This window comes from Ictalurus punctatus, chromosome 5 (assembly GCF_001660625.3).
Source record: "Ictalurus punctatus breed USDA103 chromosome 5, Coco_2.0, whole genome shotgun sequence".
Lineage (NCBI taxonomy): Eukaryota > Metazoa > Chordata > Actinopteri > Siluriformes > Ictaluridae > Ictalurus > Ictalurus punctatus.
This window is the reverse complement of record NC_030420.2, coordinates 34,870,550-34,893,319: the sequence shown is the minus strand read 5'-3', so window position 1 is coordinate 34,893,319 and position 22,770 is coordinate 34,870,550. Positions and strand designations below refer to the sequence as shown.

Genomic DNA, 22,770 nt, shown 5'->3' with positions numbered 1-22,770 from the left:
AAACACACACACACACACACACACACGCAAACACACACACACACACAAACACACAAACACACACACACACATACACACAGACACACACACACACACACACACACAAACACACGCAAACACACATACACACAGACACACACACACACACACACACACATACACACAAACACACACACACACACACACACACACAAACACACACACACACAAACACACACACACACATACACACAGACACACACACACACACACACACATACACACAAACACACACACACACATACACACACACACACACACACACACACACATACACACAAACACACACACACACATACACACACACACACACACACACACACACACGCAAACACACACACACACAAACACACAAACACACACACACAAACACACAAACACACACACACACATACACACAGACACACACACACACACACACACACACAAACACACGCAAACACACATACACACAGACACACACACACACACACACACACACATACACACAAACACACACACACACACACACACACACAAACACACACACACACAAACACACACACACACATACACACAGACACACACACACACACACACACATACACACAAACACACACACACACATACACACACACACACACACACACACACATACACACACACACACACACACACACATACACACAAACACACACACACACATACACACACACACACACACACACACACACAAACACACACACACACAAACACACACACACATACACACAGACACACACACACACACACACACATACACACAAACACACACACACACATACACACACACACACACACACACACACACACACACACACACATACACACAAACACACACACACACACACACACACAAACACACACACACACACAGAGAATGGTCAGTGCAACCAGAGACAGGAAAAGTGAGACTGTGAGGTGTGTTCAGTGTATAAATCTGGAGCTGCAGTAATGTGAGGAGAAAGGTTCGGAGTGAAGAGCAGGAGATTATGATTATGATTATGATTATGGTTATTTGTTATGTTCCTGTTTACACCTTGATTAATTTCCTGTAACAACACGTCCCCAGGTGTTTTATTCCTCTTACACCACAGAAACTCACCAACGAGTACTATTTTTCACATTTATTGAAGACTGACAAGTGACACTTTTTATCCATTTATAGTTACATTTAATGTTGTGGAACATGACTGAAACAAAATGTTTTTCTTTCTTACATCATAGCAGCTACAGTAGATGTAAAAAGTTTACACACCAATGTAAAAAAATAGCCAAAAAAGTCCAGTGTTTGCTTCATACCATTACAAGGCACTCAGCATTCAGACCTCAGCATTCAGACCTCAGCATTCAGACCTCAGCATTCAGAATTCAGCATTCAGACCTCAGCATTCAGAATTCAGCATTCAGACCTCAGCATTCAGACCTCAGCATTCAGACCTCAGCATTCAGAATTCAGCCCTCAGCATTCGGCACTCCAAACAGGATTAAAGTTATAAAGATTTATAGGATTAAACCTGACCCACATAAGTCTTTGATATCAAACATTATTAAAGACTTTTAGTATGTTTCTATCGAAAAACTGTAATACTCTGTAGTGTGGTAATACAGTATGTGTGTGTGTGTGTGTGTGTGTGTGTGTGTGTGTGTGTGTGTGTGTGTGTGTGTTTCATGTTAAGTCCTGATGTTATTGAGATGAACCGTGCCTTGTAATGTGAGTGTGATGATTTAGACATTAAGGTTAAACTGGTGGCTGTACACTTCCATTACGTGTTAGCCACATTAGCTTTCTGTAATTATTCATTTTACATTCGGTCCTGTTTTTAACAAGGACACCTCTCCAAGCCAACTTTCTGTTTCAAAGTCCATTTCTCCATTTCTGTTTTCCTTGGTGTTCCACTTCCTCATCAGAATCAGCAATCCTAGCTTTCTCTCTCACACATACACAACACACACACACACACACACACACACACACACACACACACACACACACACACACACACACACAAAAGAATGCCACTGAATAGTGACTGAAAGAGGACAAAGACGGAGCACTGAGACTAAAAGAGAAGCCCTGCAGTGGTGCAGAGAGAGAGAGAGGTGGGGGGGAGGCGGGGATAGGGGGGGGGGGATGAGTCAGGCAGAAAGAGTAAGAGTAAGTCAGGAAGAGAGTTGTGATACGCTCTGTGATGAAGTAGTAATGAGATTTTGGTGTTGCGGAACATACACATGGTCACAATGTTGTAAAGACAACAAGAGCAGACGATCCAGACGGATTTAAACACACACACACACACACACACACACACACACACACACACACACACACACACACACAGGGAGAGAGAGAGATCCTGAAGTTACCGTGAGGACTTTGTACTGAGGTGAGTCACTTTGAAATATTGTTTAACCTTCATTTAAAATACTGCTTTGGTTTTCTTAACTGAACACACACACACACACACACACACACACACACACACACACACACACACGGGAAAGCAGCAGGTGCCTCTTGTAATTGGTCCTCATTAAAAAAGACCTGAAAAAGTGTTTAAAAGTAAGCTATAGTAATAAGAACTGTTGTGTGTGTGTGTGTGTTTGTGTGTGTATATATATATATGTATGTATGTATTAGCGTATATATGTGTGTTAGTGTATGTGTGTGTTAGTGTGTACATGTATGTGTGTATTAGTGTGTATGTGTATGTGTGTATTAGTGTGTGTTAGTGTGTACATGTATGTGTGTATTAGTGTGTATGTGTATGTGTGTATTAGTGTGTACATGTATGTGTGTATTAGTGTGTGTTGTAAGAGAAACCTGTTGGAGTAGTTTTGAATTTTAACGGACTGAAATCTTTCACTTTAAAGGGTGTGTGAGGGTTGTGGAATAAAGAATTAAAGACACACACACACACACACACACACACACACACACACACACAGAAACAGAGTAAATAACTTCCTTTTGATGGAGGAAGTGGAAATGAAACGGAAATTTCGCACCTTGTGTTGGCCACTGAGGCATGTGAAAGATGATGTGTGAGATTGTGTATGTTAAATAGGGTGGGGTTGTGTGTGTGTGTGTGTGTGTATATGTGTGTGAAGAGACTGTTGAGTGTGTCTTAGAACTTAAAGACATGCCCTTTAGATCTTTCTGCATAGCTCCTAATTACAAACAGTCTTTCAACGAGTTTTTCTGGAAAATCCTGTCAGGTTAGCTCATCTTAGCGGGCTAGCTAGACGGCGCTATTAGTGGCGATTATTCATTTATTCATTTTTCCTTTACACTTTTCCTTGTGTGTGTTGCCATGGCATGAGACAGGATGAGAAGGTCAGTCCAGACTTCACTATCCTCAGCCACAGATTCCAGCTCCTCCTGCAGGATTCCCAGACGTTCTCAATCCGACTGTGAGATCTAATCTCTCCGGCAGGTCCTGGTTCTGCCCGGGTTCCCCGTCCAGTGGAACCACAGGCCATTGCTTTAAGACTGCATGTATTGTAGTGAGTCTAGGCTGCAGCAGACTGAATACAGACACACAGAAGGCCACTTAGGTGCAGCACTTGGTGTTTTTTTTTATTTGTAACGTGTATTGAAAGTGGGGAGAAGGGGAGTGGAGTGAGGTGCTCTGGTACTGGGATCTTCGTCTCAAGGATAGGTGGTGTGATGGTGTGATCCAGGAGGGTTGTAGCCCTTCATGGATGTCAGGGAGCTCTGGGGAGGCAGCCAGGGAGCGTGGTCTTCTTCAGAGGTGGTTTCTTCTGTGCAAGACAGAGAGAAATGCATTAGAAGTGTCATGGTGTCAGTCACTCACCTGCCTGTTGGAGGAGAGCCCTTTTATACTCTCCTGTTGGCTGCTGGATGGTTGAGAGCTGCTGTGCTGATTATTAGCCACCAGCCATGTGTGTTTCTGTGGCCCCGCCTTGCATCCATGCGCTGTCATGCTGTCCAAAATAGTAGTGGTGCTAAAGTGGAGCTGCAGCACCATGGTAGCAGTTGAAGGAGGAGCGTTTTTTTTCCTTTGTGCACACTCTGCCAGACCACCATCATAGTACTCCCCTCAACTCCGAGCCTACTGCCATTGGGCGCTGGGCCCACAGCGCGTAATGTCACGAGAGGCCATCTGCGTTCCCATGCTGGACTCCTGCTCAGGCTTGGACCTGGAAAGAGAAGTCCTGCAATGGAAGAAATCATCATGTAACCCTGGCATTGGTGTCTTTGGCTTTGGCCAACCACTGCATAGGTGCATAATCTGTCACCAGGGAAAAGTGTCAGGTCGTAGCACAACTCATCAATGGCCCACTTTATTGCCAGGGCCTCTCTGTTCACAGCAGCATACTTCCTCTTAGCTGGGGACAGATTTCTACTGATTTAAAGGACCAGGTGCTCTTCTCCGTTGAAGGCCTGCAAGAGAACAGCACCCAGCCCGGTCTCTGATGCATCTGTGTGGCCTGTGAATGGTAGGGTGAAGTCTGGCTTGCATAGAACTGGGGTGCTGGTGAGTGTCTCCTTCAGGGCTTGCAACGGCTGCTCCTCCTCTGTAGACCATTTCACCTGATCCATCTGTCCCTTTTTAGTTGGATTTGAGAGGGGGAGGCTACAAAGGAGACATTAGGCACGAGTCTGCGGTACTACTTGCCAAGCCCAAAAAGGCACGTTTCTTTGATGTAGGCTGGGGGTAGTTTTAACTGCCTAGAACTTCTTTGTTTACAGTTTTAAGAAACCCTGACCGATACGGTATCCTAGGTACTGTACCACAGTCAGCCCCAAGGGTTGGCCATCAGCCTACAATGATGAGGTCCTAGGATGACATCCATGAGTCTCTGGAATGTCGCAGGTGTAGCCCAAAGGTGAGAACTTGGTACTGCCAGTGGCCATTCATGGTACTAAAGGCAGTCTTTGGTCTTGCTTCTGGGGCCAGTGCTACTTGCCAGTAGCCTTTTGTGAGGTCTAGTGTGGAGATAAATTGGGCTCTCCCCAATCTCTCCACTAGGTCATCCACTCGGGGAGGGGACTGCTGTCGAAGTCTGAGACCAGGTTCAGCTTCCAGAAGTCATTGCACAATCTAATGTTTCCATCGAGCTTCGGCACAACTACGATGGGGCTGGACCAGAGGCTGGTGGACTCTTCAATGGTGCCGTCTTGGAGCATTCAGACAACTTCCTCCTCAATAGCCTTACGGCGGCCTCCAGGACATGGTAGGGCTGCTGTCTGACCAGGACTCCCAGATGGGTCTTAATCTTGTGGTGGACCAACTGCATCATCCCTGGGGTGGTTGAGAAAACGTCAGCAAACTGATCCACCAGCTCCATCAGCGCCTGTCTCTGTGTGGGGGTTAAGTCTTCTTCCCGCTGGACCAAGTTATGTTCACTGTAATCTGTGCCTAGGGTAGCAAAAGCACATACCACTGGATCAGGTTCAACCCATTTTTTAGCAGGTTTATATGGTATTATTTGTGTGTCTGCTTGTTTACCAGGCTGTTGCAGGTGGTAGTTCCCAGGACCCACCCTCTTGAGGACTGTGTACAGGCCTTGCCATCAGGCAAAAGATTTTACAGAAGACATTGGGCACCAACAGGAGCACTCGATCGCCAGGCTGGAACTCTCGTGGTTGTGCTGTGAAGTTGTATGCCCTTTTTTGTTCTTCCTGAGTGGCTTCCATGTGTTCTTGGACTATAGGGGCCACTCGGGCAAGCCGCTCTTGCATCTCTCACACAAAATCAATGATGGAACGAAATGGTGAGAGCTGTTCCTCCCAGGCTTACCGGGCCATGTCCAACAGTCTTCGAGGTCGCTGTTCGAATAGGAGCTCGGATGATGTGAAGCCTGTGGATGCTTGAGGGCACTCACAGACAGTGAAGAGGATGTAGGACAGGAGGAGGTTCCAGTTCCTCCCGTCCTCATCTACCACCCAGCGCAACATTCGGTTCAGGGTCTAGTATAACGTTCGATGAGCCCATCCATCTATGGGTGGTAGACAGACATCCTCAGGTGTTTAACCTGCAACAGCTGACACAGATCAGACATTAGTTTAGATGTAAAAGGCATACCTTGGTCTGTTAGTATGTCCTTTGGGATCACCACACAGCTGAATAGGAGCACTAGTTCTTTAGCAATGTTGCAGGAGGTGGCTTTCCGTAGCAGCACCACCTCAGGGTACCAGGTGGCATAGACAAGAATGTATTCATGACCCTGGGTGCATTTCAGGAGCAGCCCTATAAGGTCCATGCTAATCCTCTTGAAGGGGATACCGATGATGGTGAGGGGGATGAGAGTTGCTAGTGGAGTTTCCTTGAGGCACTGTGTTGGCACTGGTGGCACTGCTGTGAGAAGTCTCAAACCTCTGCATCCATTCTAGGCTAGAGAAAGTGTCTTTCAGTTTCTCTACGGTGTTTCCTGCCCACAGGTGACCGCCTAGTGGATGGGCATGGGCCAGGTGCATCAGCAACTGTGTCCTTGTCTTGGGGACAGGTCGCAGGTTTCTCATCTGCAGTTGGTCCTACAGTAGAGTAGTCCTCCCCTGACCATAAAGTAGGTTGTGGGGAATCTTTGGTCTGGGTCTTGGTTGATCCCTTTGATCTGTCATACCTGGGCCCAGCAGTGTTTCAGGAAGTCATCTTCTTTCTGCTCCTGCTGGAAGTTCCCTTGTCATGTCACCTGTTGGAGTACAGAGGACATTGGGTTAGCATATGTATGTGTCTCATCTTCGGCTGTGGCCTCCCCCTCATCTTAGGCCATATAGGCCTGCTGGACTCATGGAGCCTTTTTTACCTCAGCCTGGGGATTTCACTGGCATCTCCATGTACACATATCACTGTTATGGTTCCTTTTCCGTTGGGTCTTTTTGGCAGGATTGTCGGTCTGGCCAGAGTCACTGTGCTACCTGAGTCCAACAGGGCTGTGACTGGGTGTCCCTCTACTCTTACTGTCAGGGTGGGTGTTTTGGGTGGGTTATACATGTGGAGGGTGCATCCTGCCAGCCAGGGCTTTTGGCTCTTTTTGGGGTTTCTGGCTCTGGCTCTGTTGGCATGGCCTCATACTGGCTTAATCCGTAGGTGGGGCGACTCCGGCTGTTCCCTCTCTCCCCGGTGTAGTTCCATTCATGGCGGTGAGGTGGGAACCTTCAAGGAGGGTTTGGGCTGGGTGCTCACCACCCTTCCCTACAGAGTTCCCGGGTGGCCATGGCTCATACCAGGACTTCTATCATCTCTCTGGGGCTGCTGGGGGCCTGCATTCCAATGGCCTGACATTCCACGGGCGGTAGAATTCTTAAGAACCGGTCCATAGCTACTCACTCTGTAACCTCATGGTGGTTTTTTGGTCGGGTTGGAGCCAACTCTTGGTGATGCATAGGGTGGTGTCCATTTGTCCCAGATGGTTTGTCTGGGCTGGTAGCTCCATTGGTGGAACTCTTGGTTGGGTGTCAGGCCCACCTTTTACTTTCATGTAGTCAGCTGCTTCTGGTGAGAGCACGTAATAAGCTGCTCGGGCTTCCCCAGAGAGCAGCGGGGCAAGGCTGTGGGACCATTTCTCTATGTCCCAGGCTTTGGAGGGCAGTCCGTTCGAAGGCCTCCAGATAGGCTTCAACGTCATCCTCCTTAGTTAGCAGGGGTAGGAGGCACGAGCTGTTGAGTCACTGCATGCTGTTGAATGTTCGTTTCCAGTAAGTGCTGCTGCATGGGATCTATTTGGGTCTGGGAGTGCAGACACACTTAAGGTCACTTGGGTGCAAAACATTTATAAAGTGTATTGAAAGTCAGGAGAAGGGGAGTGGAGTGAGGTGCTCTGGTACTGGGATCTTTGTATCAAGGATAGGTGGTGTGATGGTGTGATCCAGGAGGGTTGAAGCCCTTCACACAAGTCAGAGAGCTCTGGGGAGGCAGCCAGGGAGCATGGTCCTCTTCAGAGGCGGTTTCTTCTGTGAGAGACAGAGAGAAATGCATTAGAAATGTCATGGTGTCGGTCGCTCAACTGGCTGTTGGAGGAGAGCCCTTTTATACTATTCCATCAACTGCTGTATGGTGGAGAGCTGCCGCACTGATTATTAGCCGCCAACCGTGCGTGTTTATGTGGCCCCCCCTTGCAGCCACGCACTGTGGTGTTGAAGCAGAGCTGTTCTTTCAGCACCATGGCAGCAGTTGTGGGAGGAGCATTTTTTTACTTTGTGTGTGGGCTGCCAGCCCACCATCACAGTATATATTACTCATTATATTGAAAATCTCACCTCAATATTGCACTGTGCATTCATTTAACGCAAACTGTTTTGATGAACAGAACAGCCTGTGTGAAAATATCCTTTGAAGCAGAGGATAAAAAAGACACATGGTTTCTCCATATGAGGATTGGTTGACTTCTCAAAACGGTGGAACCTCTAAGCAACTGCCAATCACTGAAACCTTAATGAACATGCAGAATTTACAACACCATTCTCTCACCTGTTCAAAATTTTCCAGCTCAATGGAAAGTAGCACTTGCAGGCCGTTTGGATTCAGATCAGCCCACAGTACAGCTGACTTTCTGAATATCCTCTCCCAGAAGTGGAACCAACACCATGACAATTGTGAAGAGGTGGTTGTACATCAAAGGAGCCTTTGACAAAGAGTTTCATAATGTCTTTCTATCCAAACTCAAAGCAAAGTGGATCAAAACAAATCTCCTCACCTGGATCAACCTGTCTGGAAGATCCATTTGTGTAGCACTTTCAGGGCAGAGTTCTAACACTACATCAGTGAACACTTTTGTCCCCCAAGGCTCTATCCTAAGCTATCTGTTATTCTCAGATTTCATCGATGACTTGATAGAGGTGTGCCAAAACCAGGTATTTCTATATGCTGACAGTCTTACATCTGCTAAAGTCCTACAGCAGGTACAGACAAGTCTGGATGTCAACTTAGAGAGGATGAAGGACTGGGCTGATAGACAGAAGGTAGCATTTGAACCAAGCAAGTGCAAGGCCATGGTTATCTCCAGAAAACAAGCCCCTTCTCAAATCAGTCTCTTCTTTGAAAGATGTCAACTAGCCCTTCATAAACATCTAGACATGGGGCTTACATTTGACAGCAAGCTACTCTGGGATAGGCACATTTTAAAAAATCACAGAGAAGGTTGGGCAGAAGCTTGGTGCCCTTATAAAGATCAGCAATAAACTAGAGCGTCCTGGGAGAACATGTGTGTACAAGTCACAGTTTCAGAGTATCATGGAATATGCATCCCTTTCTTGGATGGGTGCCTCTGCAATCTCTGGCAGCCCTGGATAACATCCAAAGGAAAGCAATTAATATCATAGGTCCTTCACAAGAGAGTAGTTTTATGCAAAGCTTTCAACACAGGCGTCAAGTAGCAGCTGTGTCTGCTCTCTATTAGATGCACTCAGACCATTGCCCCATAGACTTGAAGGCACTGCTCCCACGTCCATATACCTCGTGTCGAAACTTTACAGGGAGTGCCTCGACACTCCAGCATGCTCTGTCTATTCCAAGGGCCAGGACCCATCAATTAGTAGTTTAGTTCCTTTTTATCGTGACATGACTGACACGACTACTTTCATCAACCTGATATTTATGAGGAGAAGCTGAGAATGAAACAGGAGTCCAGGACAACAGAACACACGCAGACATATACTGTAGATATACACTTCATTTAAAAAACCACCAGCTGCCACTGGGACATTTCTGACACAGCTATAATGACATGACACCAGGGGGCAGCCCAAAGATCCTAAAAAAATATCCCACCTCAGTTCAGAGGATCAGAGGCTCTACTCTGAGATTCTCCCAGATTGCCAAGTTACTTACCCTATCACTGAGAGTAATCCCAGCAACCCTGAGGAGGAACACCATTTCCACTTCCTGTACTCATGACTTTATTATCATGTCCATACTGTAGGTGAGGTTCTGGATGTAGGCTGGCCATTCGTTTCCAGCTGGGGGCGGGGCTTCCAGGTGGTTTGAGTTAATATCACAGAGTTTAAAACACCTGCATAAATCATTCCAGATTCATATGCTGATCTGTTGAGATAAAGACTCTTTTGGTGTATTTTTGTATGATAATTCATACTAGTGTACTTCAATGTTAAATGTCAGAGCTCCTACACAAAATCAATATCATGTAGGGATGATAATATCATTATATCGCACAGTCTGAGCTCTGGACACTTTTCCAACCTCATCGTGATATCCTGTTCGAGACCCATCTGCACCTCGCCCGTCTATCCCACGTAAATCTGCCCCACGTCAGTCTGGCCCTCGCCCATCTGCCCCTCGCCTGTCTTAAAGAATTTAAACATGAAGAATTAAACAGAACTCTCACTGTGGTCATACAGAGAGATGATCACACAAAGTAACGACCCGGACTCTCTGTACTCCTGCAGAACCTCCCACTATAAAGAACTGAAGGCGTTTGGGGGCGTGTCTATAACATGACTGACAGGAGGGAGTTTGGGGGCATGTCTATAACATGACTGACCGGAGGGAGTTTGGGGGCGTGTCTATAACATGACTGACAGGAGGGAGTTTGGGGGCGTGTCTATAACAAGACTGACAGGAGGGAGTTTGGGGGCGTGTCTATAACATGACTGACCGGAGGGAGTTTGGGGGCGTGTCTATAACGCGACTGACAGGAGGGAGTTAAACACAACCAAGTAGTCCAGCACAATTCCAATAATTTACACATTATTTATCATTTGTAAAAGTAAGAACAATGTAACTATTGATCAGTGTGCCTGTAATGACACACAGCCAACATGTCTATATATGGTCTCCAAGTCACGCCCACACAGACCTGTCCACATTTCCATATATGGATATGCAAGTCACTGACCTTCACTACTCAGTAATGTTAATGATTAATGCTGGTGTATATTACAGCTACACAACAGCGCCTTCTGGTGGGGATTAGTGTGTGTGTGTGTGTGTGTGTGTGTGTGTGTGTTTGCCAAAGTACACACACGCACACACACACACACACACACACACACACATACTCAAGATTACATCCCGGTTAGAAAACTTGTTCAGTGAGATTGAGATTTCACTGAATTGTGCAATTTTAGAATCAAGGATAGATTGAATAGGGAAACTGTGTGTGTCTGTGTGTGTGTGTGTGTGTGTGTGTGTGTGTGTGTGGGTGGGTAAAATACAGGACTGACAGTAACCAGGCAAGCAATGACATGTCTGTTAAGCTTTCACACACCCTTCTTTAGCAGCACCTTATTAAGTAATGGTGCGTGTATGTGTCTGTGTGTGTTTGTGTGTCTGTGTGTGAGTGTGTGTGAGTGTGTATGTGTGTGTGTCTGTGTGTGTGTGTGTGGGGGTGCAAGAACAAGTCTGTAGAAATGTTATCAAAAGCAGTGAGTCTTTTTTCCCACCAGAATGTTGACCTGGAGATTTATTATCGCTGTTTTTTTGCTTTAGATCGTTCTGCTAAACCAAATCATCAGCTATATAATGTTCCTGATATTTATATTAAAGGACTTAACAATCCTACATAGCTGGTCTAAAATCTACATCTCAAAACTAGCCAGCTAACACCAGATACCCAGGTAACGTTCTTCCTGAGGAATTCCCTGAAGGCTCTCAGTGCCAGCACGTCCTCCATGTTGTAATCGTAAAATGTTTCATCATCAAAAGGCTTTCGATTTCTCTCCAGTGTAAACGCTCAGAGTTTCTATGAGATGTGTATATGTGTCCGGTTGCTGCAGGCTAGTCCGCCGCTTAGCTTCATGTAGCCCTGACAGGACGCCGAGCCAGAAGGATCTTCTCGAGTGCTAGTTTAGCTGAATAACACACCCTGATTTAGTGCTAATCCTTAATAATAAGTGGAGAATTTTAGCTAACGTCGGTCTCGTTCCTAAATAACATTCTCAATCGATTCTTCAGTCAGATTATAACTCATTAGCGTCAGGTTGCTAGGCTAATCGGGTCTTTTTACAGTCAGGATGAGCGTGCATCTCTTCTTGTTTACAGAAACTAAATGGATCTATAAAATAAAGGCTACATAAAAAATTATCATAAGTAATGACAATATTAATAAAGAAAGGTGTAACACAATGCCACTACCTGTATCTGTAATCGCATTTAAATCCAAAGTGGGTGTGGCCTAAACATCATTCATTATTTCTTTTTATGTATTTATTTATTTATTTTTAATTACTACTCTGCCCCTAGAAACACTGGAACACACTGAAATAATATGTGCACGGAACTGTTTATTATTATTTTTTACATTTATTTTATTTTATTTCCCAAAATATAAACAAACTAGTGGTCAGTTTTAAACCACCCTGACCATGTGCTCCAGTGTGGATTCATTCATCTCAGCAGTGGTGGTGAGGAAAATCTCCCTGAGATGATATGAGGAAGAAACCTCGAGAGGAACCAGACAAGATTTTTAGATTTTTGGATTAGGGTTCATAAACAAAATGCTGAGATTGCACACTTCTGTTCTGTCTGGATGAATGAATGAATGAATGAATGAATGAATGAATGAATGATTGAACGCAGTCCTGTACGTGTTAAAGACATGGTGTTTGTTTGTCCCGTGAGCTTCATATCTGATCACTGATTCTCACCTCATTCTCAATCAGATGCCCGGTGAATGTTTATGGCAAGAAAAAAAACTCAAACATACAAACTAATAATAATAATAATAATAATAATAATAATAATAATAATAATAATTCAAGTTTGGTTTGCTCGTTTAGATTTTCAGACCAAATTGGGAATAATTCCACATGTAATTCCCAATAAAATAAGATTAGGTGAGGTGGTTTAGGGTGTGAACAGGTCGAATGTGAAGGTGTGTAATGAGACATTTTTCTGTCTGATTACACACTGGCCTCAGTAAATAACACTCTAATAATAACACACTCTATAATAATACCCCAGCCAGTGTTTTCAGCAGGTGTGTCACAGCAAGTCCGCTCTGAAACCAGTGATCCACGCTCTACGCTTACTTTTTACTCTTCCTCTGTCTATAAAATGTGCTTTACACATAGAGGATTTGATTCTCCTTCACACCGTGGGCTCGAATGAACACAAACAACACATCCTGCACACACGTTACGATTTCATCTCCTCCGTTTAGTGTCCCGTGACTGCATTCATTTACACGAAATATAAACAGATTAAATCAAATGTAAAATAACTGAATGCTATTCTCCGTGCTGCTGAGTAACGAGTGTGGAAGCCGTTTTGTTGAATTATACCAGCGATTACTGTGAGAATTACAGCTAGGGCTGTTCATGCAGTAATACGTCAGTGATATACGAGACGCCTGTCAGACGGGGCGGCTGAGGATCAGGTGGTAGAGCGGGCTGTCCACTAATCGTAGGTTGGCGGTTCGATTCCCAGCCCACGTGACTCCACGTGACTCCACGTGACTCCACGTACCGAAGTGTCCTTTGTTCGAGACACTAAAACCCAAGTTGTTCCGATGACAAGTTAGTCCGATTGGTATGGGTGAAGGAGACACAGTGTAAAGCGCTTTGGATAAAAGTTCTATATAAGTGCAGACCATTTACTGTCAGACACTCGCCATCTTCTCACTCAGATATCAACACATTATTAGTATTTCTTTCTTCAGGCTGCATTTTTTATTCCTGATTATTTTCAGGTTTGTAGGTGAGTGTTGCTGCTACTGAAATCCCCCGTCTCAGACGCTTCTACTAACGCTTCTGAAAACGAAACAGAAACGCTTTTAGATTGAAGTCACGCACTCTGAAAACAACCCTTCATCGGGAACTGTTTATTATTTATAATACAGCTGTTGTGTTTGAAGTGTAAAGCAGGGTTTAGAGTGCTACACATGCTGTAACTATTCCGTTTCTTTCACCGTCATCATCGTGAGTGTCCGTCATCTCTAGAACCCGGTTCTGTCTGAACTGGACTGAGTCGGTTCGTGTTTTTAACAAACTGCTAGAGATGAATCCTTTACCGATTCCCACAGCAGTGTTGTTCTCAGCTCTGACAGGAAAACGTTCTGCAGGTCAGAGATCAGCTCCATAGGGAACACAGCCAGCTATATATAAACCACATAAACCCCGATCTCCACGTCCTGCACCAAAACACAGCCATAAATATACAGTTTAACCCTTTAGGGTCAGTTTACTTAGGCTCAGGGTCAAAGTTCATTCCTAAAGCGGTTGAATTCTCTCGGCAAATATTGTGTTCTACTACTGTTTACTTCCATTTTCCCTCTAAGCTGTAATCTTTACATCTTAAGCGAGTGTCCGTGGTTTATTTTTCACACACAAGAGGGAGGTGTCACCTCACAGCTGGATCTGTTTTCTTCCAAATCAAATTCTTCATGTTTTCACAATCACAAACATCTGCTTCACATAAACCACATGTCGAATACGATCATTTTAATGAACCGTTTAACTCATACGGACAAATCACACATGGATAGAAGAGAGTTGTGTGTGTGTGTGTGTGTGTGTGTGTGTGTGTGTGTGTGTTAAAAACCAACCTGAAGCGTGAAGTGGCATGGAGTATTTCTGTGACAGGTAATGCTGGATGGAGTTTCACAAAAAGATTTAGATTTAGAAGTAGATAAAGTCAATAAAAACCTACATCTAAACGACATCACGGTTCTGTCATCATGCTGCAGTCACGTCAGTTTGTCATTCTGATAAAAAATAAAGGTAAATAACGTGAACTCTCCCCCTGTTCATCACGCCACTTCAGGAGGGCTGTGGCTATTGGGTTTTCTGTTTTTGTAGAGCAGAAGACATGCTGGTACAGTCTAAAGCTGGTAAACCACATGCGTGTGTGTGTGTGCAAGTGTGACCTCCTGCACACACAAAAAAGATTGTCTTTAGACACTGTTCTGTACATTCATATGACACTGCTTTGGATTGCTATAGACTGACTCAGATTCCTCTAGACTGATTCAGACTCGTTTACACGTACCTAGACTCCTTTAAACTGATTCAGATTCTCCTAAATTGATTCAGTCTCATAGGCGGATTTAAAAACTGACTTATAACTCTATAGTAGAAAATAGAAAATAGTCTGGTTTTATTTGAGAAGGGTTTTTTTATTTAGAGATGTGAGGATGAGGATTTGGTTCATAAACGAGGTTCATAAATCCTCCAGAGTTTTTATAAGTCATTGTTAAACTTCCTCATGGTGGGAAAACCTTGTTCTCTCCTCCAACACCGGCACCATCTCAGTGGAAAAGGGCTAGCAGAGATCCGCTGTCCTCGAGCAGGACCTTTAACCTTTAGACACACAGTTCTGTTACAGTTGTTAAGTTTCTTTGAATATACACTTCTGATAGAAGAACGCATGCAAATGCCTTAATGGAAAACAAAACAGGCCTTCGGGCAGTTCACACTGCCAGCACACACACACACACGCACACACACACACACACACACACACACACACACACACACACACACACACACACACACACACACACACATACAGACTGTGTGGTTGGCTGGTTTTAATGCATGGATTGTCGTTTACCCTATAAAACCAACAAATTTCAAAACCCTCAGACTTCCTGTAACCGCTGCTCCTTTTGTGGAGGATGTTGCGTGAGAAGGTTCATGGTACCGATCTTTCATCAGAAATGACCAACTTACACATATAAGTCTATTTACAAGAAAGTAAAATCACTGTTGCACTGTGTCTGTAATGTCTTCCAGCCGAAGGGTCATAACAGTGACAAACAAGGTTTTATTTAAACACAGATAACAAGCAGTAAACACAGTGAACACACACTGCAGCAACACAGGAAATGCAGAAGGAGTGGAATTTCAGCGTCAGCAGTATCACAATCAGAAAGAGTCATAGAATTCTCTATACATGTAAAGTCTGTAATATTACCGGTATAGAGATGTCAGTAAGAGGCTGAATCAGTCTGTGGGAGTCTGAATCTGTCTATAGGATTCTGAATCAGTCTATGAGGGTATAAATCTGTCTATAGGATCAATTTACACTGAGTTTGACTGAGTCTATAGGTGTCTGAATCAGTCTATAGGAGTCTAAAATAATCTGGATGAATCTCATGCCTTATAAATGAATCTGAATCAATTTACACTGAGTTTGACTCAGTCTATAGGAGTCTGAATTAGTCTATAGGAGTCTATAGGTCTGAATCAGTTTATATGAGATTCTTCACTATTGTACAAGGGTCTGTCTTTTTGGAATTATGTAGCTAACTAAATTACTCAGAATATAAGGTCTAACATCCTTTCCACATTCCTCAACCCCATTAAGTTTGTGTCTGTCATCTGGCTTTATAGCTAATATCATAGGAGCTGTATTAGCAATGGGAAGCTAACACAATGTATGCTAAATCATGTACCCAGATGTAGCATATATAGTGAAAAAGCAACAAGCCCAGAGTAGAGCCTTGTGGAACACCAGACTTTACGGTTGTGTATGTGTTACCCCTATGCAAGTATGAGATTAACTGCTGAACTACGACATTTTCTAGGACCTTGGAGATAAAGGCGAGGTCTGATGTCGGAGTATAGTTACGCAGCTAACATGGGTCAAGGTCGGGTCTTTAACTGCTAGATTAAAGGATTTAGGTATGGGAAGCTATGGGAGGAGTTTCTTATTGTTAACAGAGGTTCGGTTGGTGGTATTTGTTCATGCAACATCTCAGCACTACTTAATACGCCTGCTGTTTGAACAACGAGTTGAAAGTAAAGCAAATATTTACTAATGCGTCTCTGAGTTGAACTTTGGTCTAGAGAAAATAGCGATGAAAAGTTTCTCGTGCCTGTTAGCGTGGTTTCACTGTGGTTTACTGGGACACTAATATGGAACTCAGCATACTGCATGTATTTGCCACATTCGTTTTTTTTTTTAAATGACTGTGGTGATGTTTTTCAGCAGTGAGAGGTGTGTGATGTCCCGACAGAGCTGGGGGTTCTCCTCTCTGCGTCTGAAGAGTGAGTACTCCAAGCACACTCCTCACAATGTACAAATGTAATGGTGGATCCTCAGAAATTACAATTCTGCTGAACTGCTCATTTCTGATCGCTTTCATGCAGATAAAACTTCAGAGGACCCCAATGCGTTTCAGAGGAGAGGGAGAATCTTTTCATCTCTCAGGGAGGATCGCAGACAGAGTGAGTATTAGTCAAGCTAATAAAGAGAAACAGGAGGACATGCTTAATATCCATGTTATTTATGTTTTCTGTCGCTGTCTGAACAGAACTCTCCAGTGTTTCTGAAGATGGTGGTGCTGCTGAAGGAGGGAAACAAAATGTCTCCTCTGAGAAAGAAGCAGAGAGAGCTAAAGGTAAAGCAGCGTTACCCACAATGCACCTGTACATTATTGCACTGGTGATGGGAAATTCACGAATAATTGTGAAAGCCTTGATGCTGATTTTACAAGCACATATACTTAATTAGCAACGATAGCTAGCATGCTAGGTGTTAGATTAAATTACAGTTATCATTATTAAGAAGCAGTCAAACTTGGAATTACTCACTTAACATCAGCTAACGTTAGCCTTTAGCTACCTACGCTGATTGATAAACACAGGTGCATAAGTGTGGAGATTAACATTAGCTTATTCCGACGTGAAATCAGAAGAGAGACCTGTGTGTACTTGCAGAATTATTATTATTTTTAATCAGTTCCATGTGGTTTTATTGGTGGGCTTTGGGTTGGGGTTTAGGAAGGATCCGTGTGGCCCAAGTTTAAAAGGTTTTTAAAAAGTTTTTAAAAGTTTATTTGCTTATTTAATTTATTTAATATAGGCACAATGCTAAACTGGAGGCTTCTAGAAGCTTCCATTACTACAAATACCAATCATGTCCTGGCTGATGGCCTGCTGGCCCACATTACAGTCACAAAGCAAACACTCCGCTCTGGCTGTTTATTCCCAAGAATCAAACTCGCGTGTCCGATTCACTGATTCAGTATCGAATGGAGAGTCGGATCAGTGGAGTGATTCAGTGTGGAAAGCGTGCTGTGGCTTTCGCGTTGGTTTTCTACCAGTTAAAGAAGCGAACCGTGCAGAGAAACTCGGAGTTTTAAAAGGTTCTGATGGAGGACTGCTGCACATCAGGTCTAGACGACTAAAACACGATTTGGGAGATTTAATCCCTTTGGAAATAAATTAAAAAAAAAAAAAAAAAAAAAAAAAAAAAAAAGAAGAAAGAAAAATGAACGGACTTGCATTACCGAAACTGAGAAGTGAGAAGGGGAAGAAAAGTGAGTCGAAACACCGGCGCAGTGAGTACTCCGAGTCCGACACCGACGTTCACTCAACTCCACAGTCTGCAGGGAAGCACGTTATCCGCTTTATTAACATCAGATTCAAGTATAAATAAGTTTAAAGTGACTGTAATGTTACCTCTAATATGAAGTTTAAAAGTAAGACTTAATAACACTTCATTACTCATGAACGTATTGTGAGTATTTATTATTATAGCTATACTATATTATATACTCTAGTGTATACACGCTGTAGGGGAGACCGGGGTCAGCTGTACCTGTAACTGAAGCTCCCATTGTAATCACAGGTACACATCATCATCATCTCTACACGCACGAGGGGCAAGAATTATTACTAAAGGTGTTCTTGCTAAAATTGACTCTTTCTTATCATTCATATTTTATATACTTTAGGAAATTGGCTTTAATTTTTAGAGCAGTTTTTATCTTTAAATAAAAAGATCAAAATGTATAAATGATATTTTAATGCTTCAGTTTTAATCATTTTTATAAACTAATAATTATTTTGGTAAGTTAGCAATGTAAATATTTACTAGATTCAAGCAAGTGATTAACATTTTAACTCTTTAAGGCCTAACTTGAAGTAACACGTGCTACCTTTAAAGCAGCTATAAGTGATTTTTGTTTTTATGAAGAGCTTTTCTCCTAACCTGGCTTTACATCCTGATAGTGATTACTGCACTAAACATTTTAGCATGTTCTGTTCCAGCTTTATTAACCAATCAGGAGGCTGTTCTGACCTGAACTGTGTAGTTTCTGGGTTGTCCGAGTGACTCTCATTATCCTACATGTTAAATTCTCCTTCTTTAAAAAAAACAAAAACAAACCCTGGCCACAGTTCTGTCAACAGCCAATGAAAACTCTGAGCTCAAATGTACACCCAGGATGTGGGATTTCAGTGTTAGAGTCTTAATTTACGTCGTCATGTCCTCATGGATTTATTTAACAGAATACAAGGTTGCCATGACAGCCGCCATTTCTTCATTATTTACTTTGGAATTATGGTTAGACAAATAGATTAGCACACAGGATCTGTGGCTAAATATTTCATGTTGCAACATCGTTCTGTAATTTCAGGTGGGATTAGTCTGAAACTGTGGATTAGTGACATCGCAAACCACGATTGTGTGTAGCTCCTTTACTAAGTTTGGGCGAGTGTGTTAAGTGTTAACGCATCTGACCCAAATGTATAAAATCCCGCGTGAGCTGAGTGACTTCACACAGAGTTGTGCTTCATTATCATAAAGCTCAATCTCGTGACCGAGGAAAAGAGGAAAAAGTGTTGTTTATAACGCTGATGAGCGTGTAACACCACAGAGGCTCCGGTTTCTCCTCTCACACATATTCAAATCATTAATAATTGATACTGATAGAGAAATAGAAAAATGTCTCGCATCTAACAGCATTATCTGAACGTTAACTTCAGTTAGCTCCGCCCACAAGCTTGTTTTCCCTGATATATGCTTGCTTACTTCTCACTTTACTTAATAAACCTTATAAACCTCACTAACTGGAGTGGAAACAAATAAAAAACTTTTTTTAGGGAGAGAAAAAAAAATCCTCATTCAGAAGCAAACATCTGTCTCTACATGTCGTGATGAACTTTGTCCTCAGGTAACGTTTTCCTGGGCGAGGATGAGGAGCAGGAGAGAGGCGCGATGAAGAGGCTCAGCACCATGTGGGTGTCCGTCAAGGGCAAAATGAGCCGAGATAGTAAGAGAAACACTGACACACACACACACACACACACACACACACACACACACACATACATACATACATACATATATATATATATATATATATATATATATATATATATATATATATATATATATATATATATATATATATATATATATATATATATACACACACACACATATACTCGCACTCACACACATTCACACACACACATACATACTCACACACACACACACACACACACACACACTTGACAGCGTCACAGTGAACTCTCTCTCGTACGTCACTGTACAAATCAGAGTAGACGAGAAAAAGAGGAAAGTTTAAAAAAAATATTTTTTGTGTTAAATGTTTTGTAAATATTGTTTGTGTAGTGTGAAAGATCCTTGTAGCGTCTCGGCCAGTGTGAAGTGTTTAACTCCCTCACACACTCGTGTCATGGATGCAGTAGTGTGTGTGTGTGATTTAAGTGTTTCAGAGAATTGTAAGATGATTTCCTGTTTGTTTCACACTTTTCTTTTTTCTTCCCTGTGTGTGTGTGTGTGTGTGTGTGGTTGTGGTTGTGAAAGTGGCTCTGTGCACTTTAACTGCATGCTGATTGATCTCATTCAGTGTGTATGTATGTGTGTGTGTGTGTGTGAGCGAGCGTGCATGGTTCTGTCAGTACATGCATGCAGGTGAGTGTGTGTTTAACTGTGTAAGTGCTGTTACACTCCGATCATTAGTTATGAGTTTTGTGGCACATTGTGTTGTTGTGGTGTTGCTGTGGTGGTGTTGTTGGTGTAGTGTTATTGTGGTGTTGCTGTAGTGTTTATGGTGTTGCTGTGTTTGTGTTGTGGTGGTTGTGTTGTAGTTGTTGTGGTGTTGCTGTAGTTGTTGTAGTTGTGTTATTGTGGTGGTGGTGTTGCTGTGTTGTTGTGGTGTTGTAGTTGTGTTATTGTGGTGGTGGTGGTGTTGTGGTGGTGTTATTGTGGTGGTGGTGGTGGTGTCGTGTTGTTGTGGTATGGTGGTGGTGTTGTGTTGTTGTTGTGGTGTTGTTGTAGTTGTGTTATTGTGGTGGTGGTGTCGTGGTGTTGTTGTGGTATGGTGGTGTTGCGGTGGTGGTGTTGTGTTGTTGTGCTGGTGGTGGTGTTGTGGTGGTGGTGTTGTAGTTGTGTTGTGTTATTGTGGTGGTGTTGTGGTGTGGTGGTGGTGTTGTAGTTGTGTTGTGTTATTGTGGTGTTGTGTGTAAGCATGTTCAGGACGTGAAGGCTCCAGCGTACAGCTTTTTATTTGTAAAGAGTGGGAAATGAAGGTTGTGTAGAAGTGTAGTGTGGGTGTGAGTTCAGTTCTGAGGTAAAGAGGAAACGGGATGTTCTACATCTCTCGTTCTCTACAGCAGATCAGATCACCGCTAACAGAAATACCGCTCTCTGATTGGCTGGAAGGTCTGTGTCGGGAGGGTCAGAGGATCGCAGCAGCAGCGAGTCACAAAGAGTGATCGACCTAGTTGTAACTTTCCGTAGCTACAGCAGAAAGTGTATACACACACACACACACGCACACACACACACACACACGCACACATATATATATTTATATACACACACACATATACATACATACATACATACATATACACACACGCACACACACACGCACACACACGCACACATATATATATTTATATACACACACACATATACATACATACATACATACATACATACATACATACATACATACATATATATATATACACACACACACACACACACACACACACACACACTCGGGAGCACAAGCAGGATATTTCTTGTGGAAATGCTCGTAGGTAGATTTTACCAATAAATCTGAGGCCCAGTGAAGGAGAAGAGGCTGGTGCAGAATATTAAAGGTGTGTATCATACTGCGGTGTTTAATGACGTGGCAGGTGTAAAACGCGGCGGCGTAGACGAGCCGAGATCTCTGATCGATGAACCGTGTGATGGATGGAGGATGTGACGTTCACAGCAACGTCTGGGAGGATTCTCAACACGTCCGAAACCCAGCGTAGCTCTCTGACCTAGCGTAGCGTTATTAATCAAAGTAACCGCGGGACTATTTTCATCCTCTTTGTCATTCTGTAATGCTTTTCTGACGCACGGTCACCGCCGCGAGGCAGAACACAGCTGGAACGTTCTGGAACAATCTAATGTTTTTATCCACGTGATCGTAATAGAACTTGTGACCCGTGTGTGTGGAGTCCTGTTTGAGACTAAAAACACACGCAGAATCCCATCCCGTCCGTGTGGATCGCTGCGGAGAACCCGGTTCTCTTCGCACGGTCCGGATTTAAGTTTTAGCTTCTTAGAATCTAACTTCTCAGTATACGTTCCCAGACGTTGTTGCCATGGTGACATGGTTAGCTAGCTAGTGTAACATGATCCAACACAGTGTATGGATACGACTAGCTTTCTGCTTAGCTAGCATAGCCTCCATTAACACTCCTACCGTCATGTTACAGTTGTCCTTCCTGGTGACAAGTCTCTCGTGTTACTTGTATTGTGACTCTTGTGGGCGTGGCCTGTCTAGCAATTTTTTTTTCCAGCTCTGATGAGCAGCAGAAGTAACCATATATCACTTCTAAAGCTAATTAAATAACGCAGTAATCTGTGTGAACAGTGGTTGTGAGATTTGTGTTACGCGCTCGAGTTCGTACTCGGGTTAAATTAGCAAAGCGAGCTAACTGTACTAGCGACAGTTATAAGGTTTTTTGCTATTTTTTGTGTCAAACAGGAAATGGGACCTAACTGTAAGTAGGAAGTAGAGTTGAGC

At 43.4% G+C, this 22,770-nt stretch overlaps 1 protein-coding gene across 6 annotated transcripts in view; it reads left to right on the top strand.

Moving 5' to 3' along the window:
* Positions 1 to 2,204: 2,204 nt before the first annotated feature.
* Positions 2,205 to 22,770, top strand: part of dennd2da (DENN/MADD domain containing 2Da) — a 40,238-nt gene continuing 19,672 nt past the window's right edge. The window contains exons 1-5 of one of the 6 annotated variants that reach the window (XM_053680517.1): positions 2,205 to 2,444; positions 16,914 to 16,972; positions 17,075 to 17,152; positions 17,239 to 17,325; positions 19,885 to 19,983. In XM_053680517.1, the coding sequence (XP_053536492.1) occupies positions 16,930 to 16,972; positions 17,075 to 17,152; positions 17,239 to 17,325; positions 19,885 to 19,983 (307 nt within the window). In that variant the 5' untranslated portion in view covers positions 2,205 to 2,444; positions 16,914 to 16,929. Of the gene's footprint in view, positions 2,445 to 16,784; positions 16,973 to 17,074; positions 17,153 to 17,238; positions 17,326 to 17,353; positions 18,558 to 19,398; positions 19,422 to 19,884; positions 19,984 to 22,770 lie in introns of those variants that run through there. The other 5 variants (XM_053680516.1, XM_053680519.1, XM_053680518.1 and 2 more) reach the window with 5 other exon arrangements.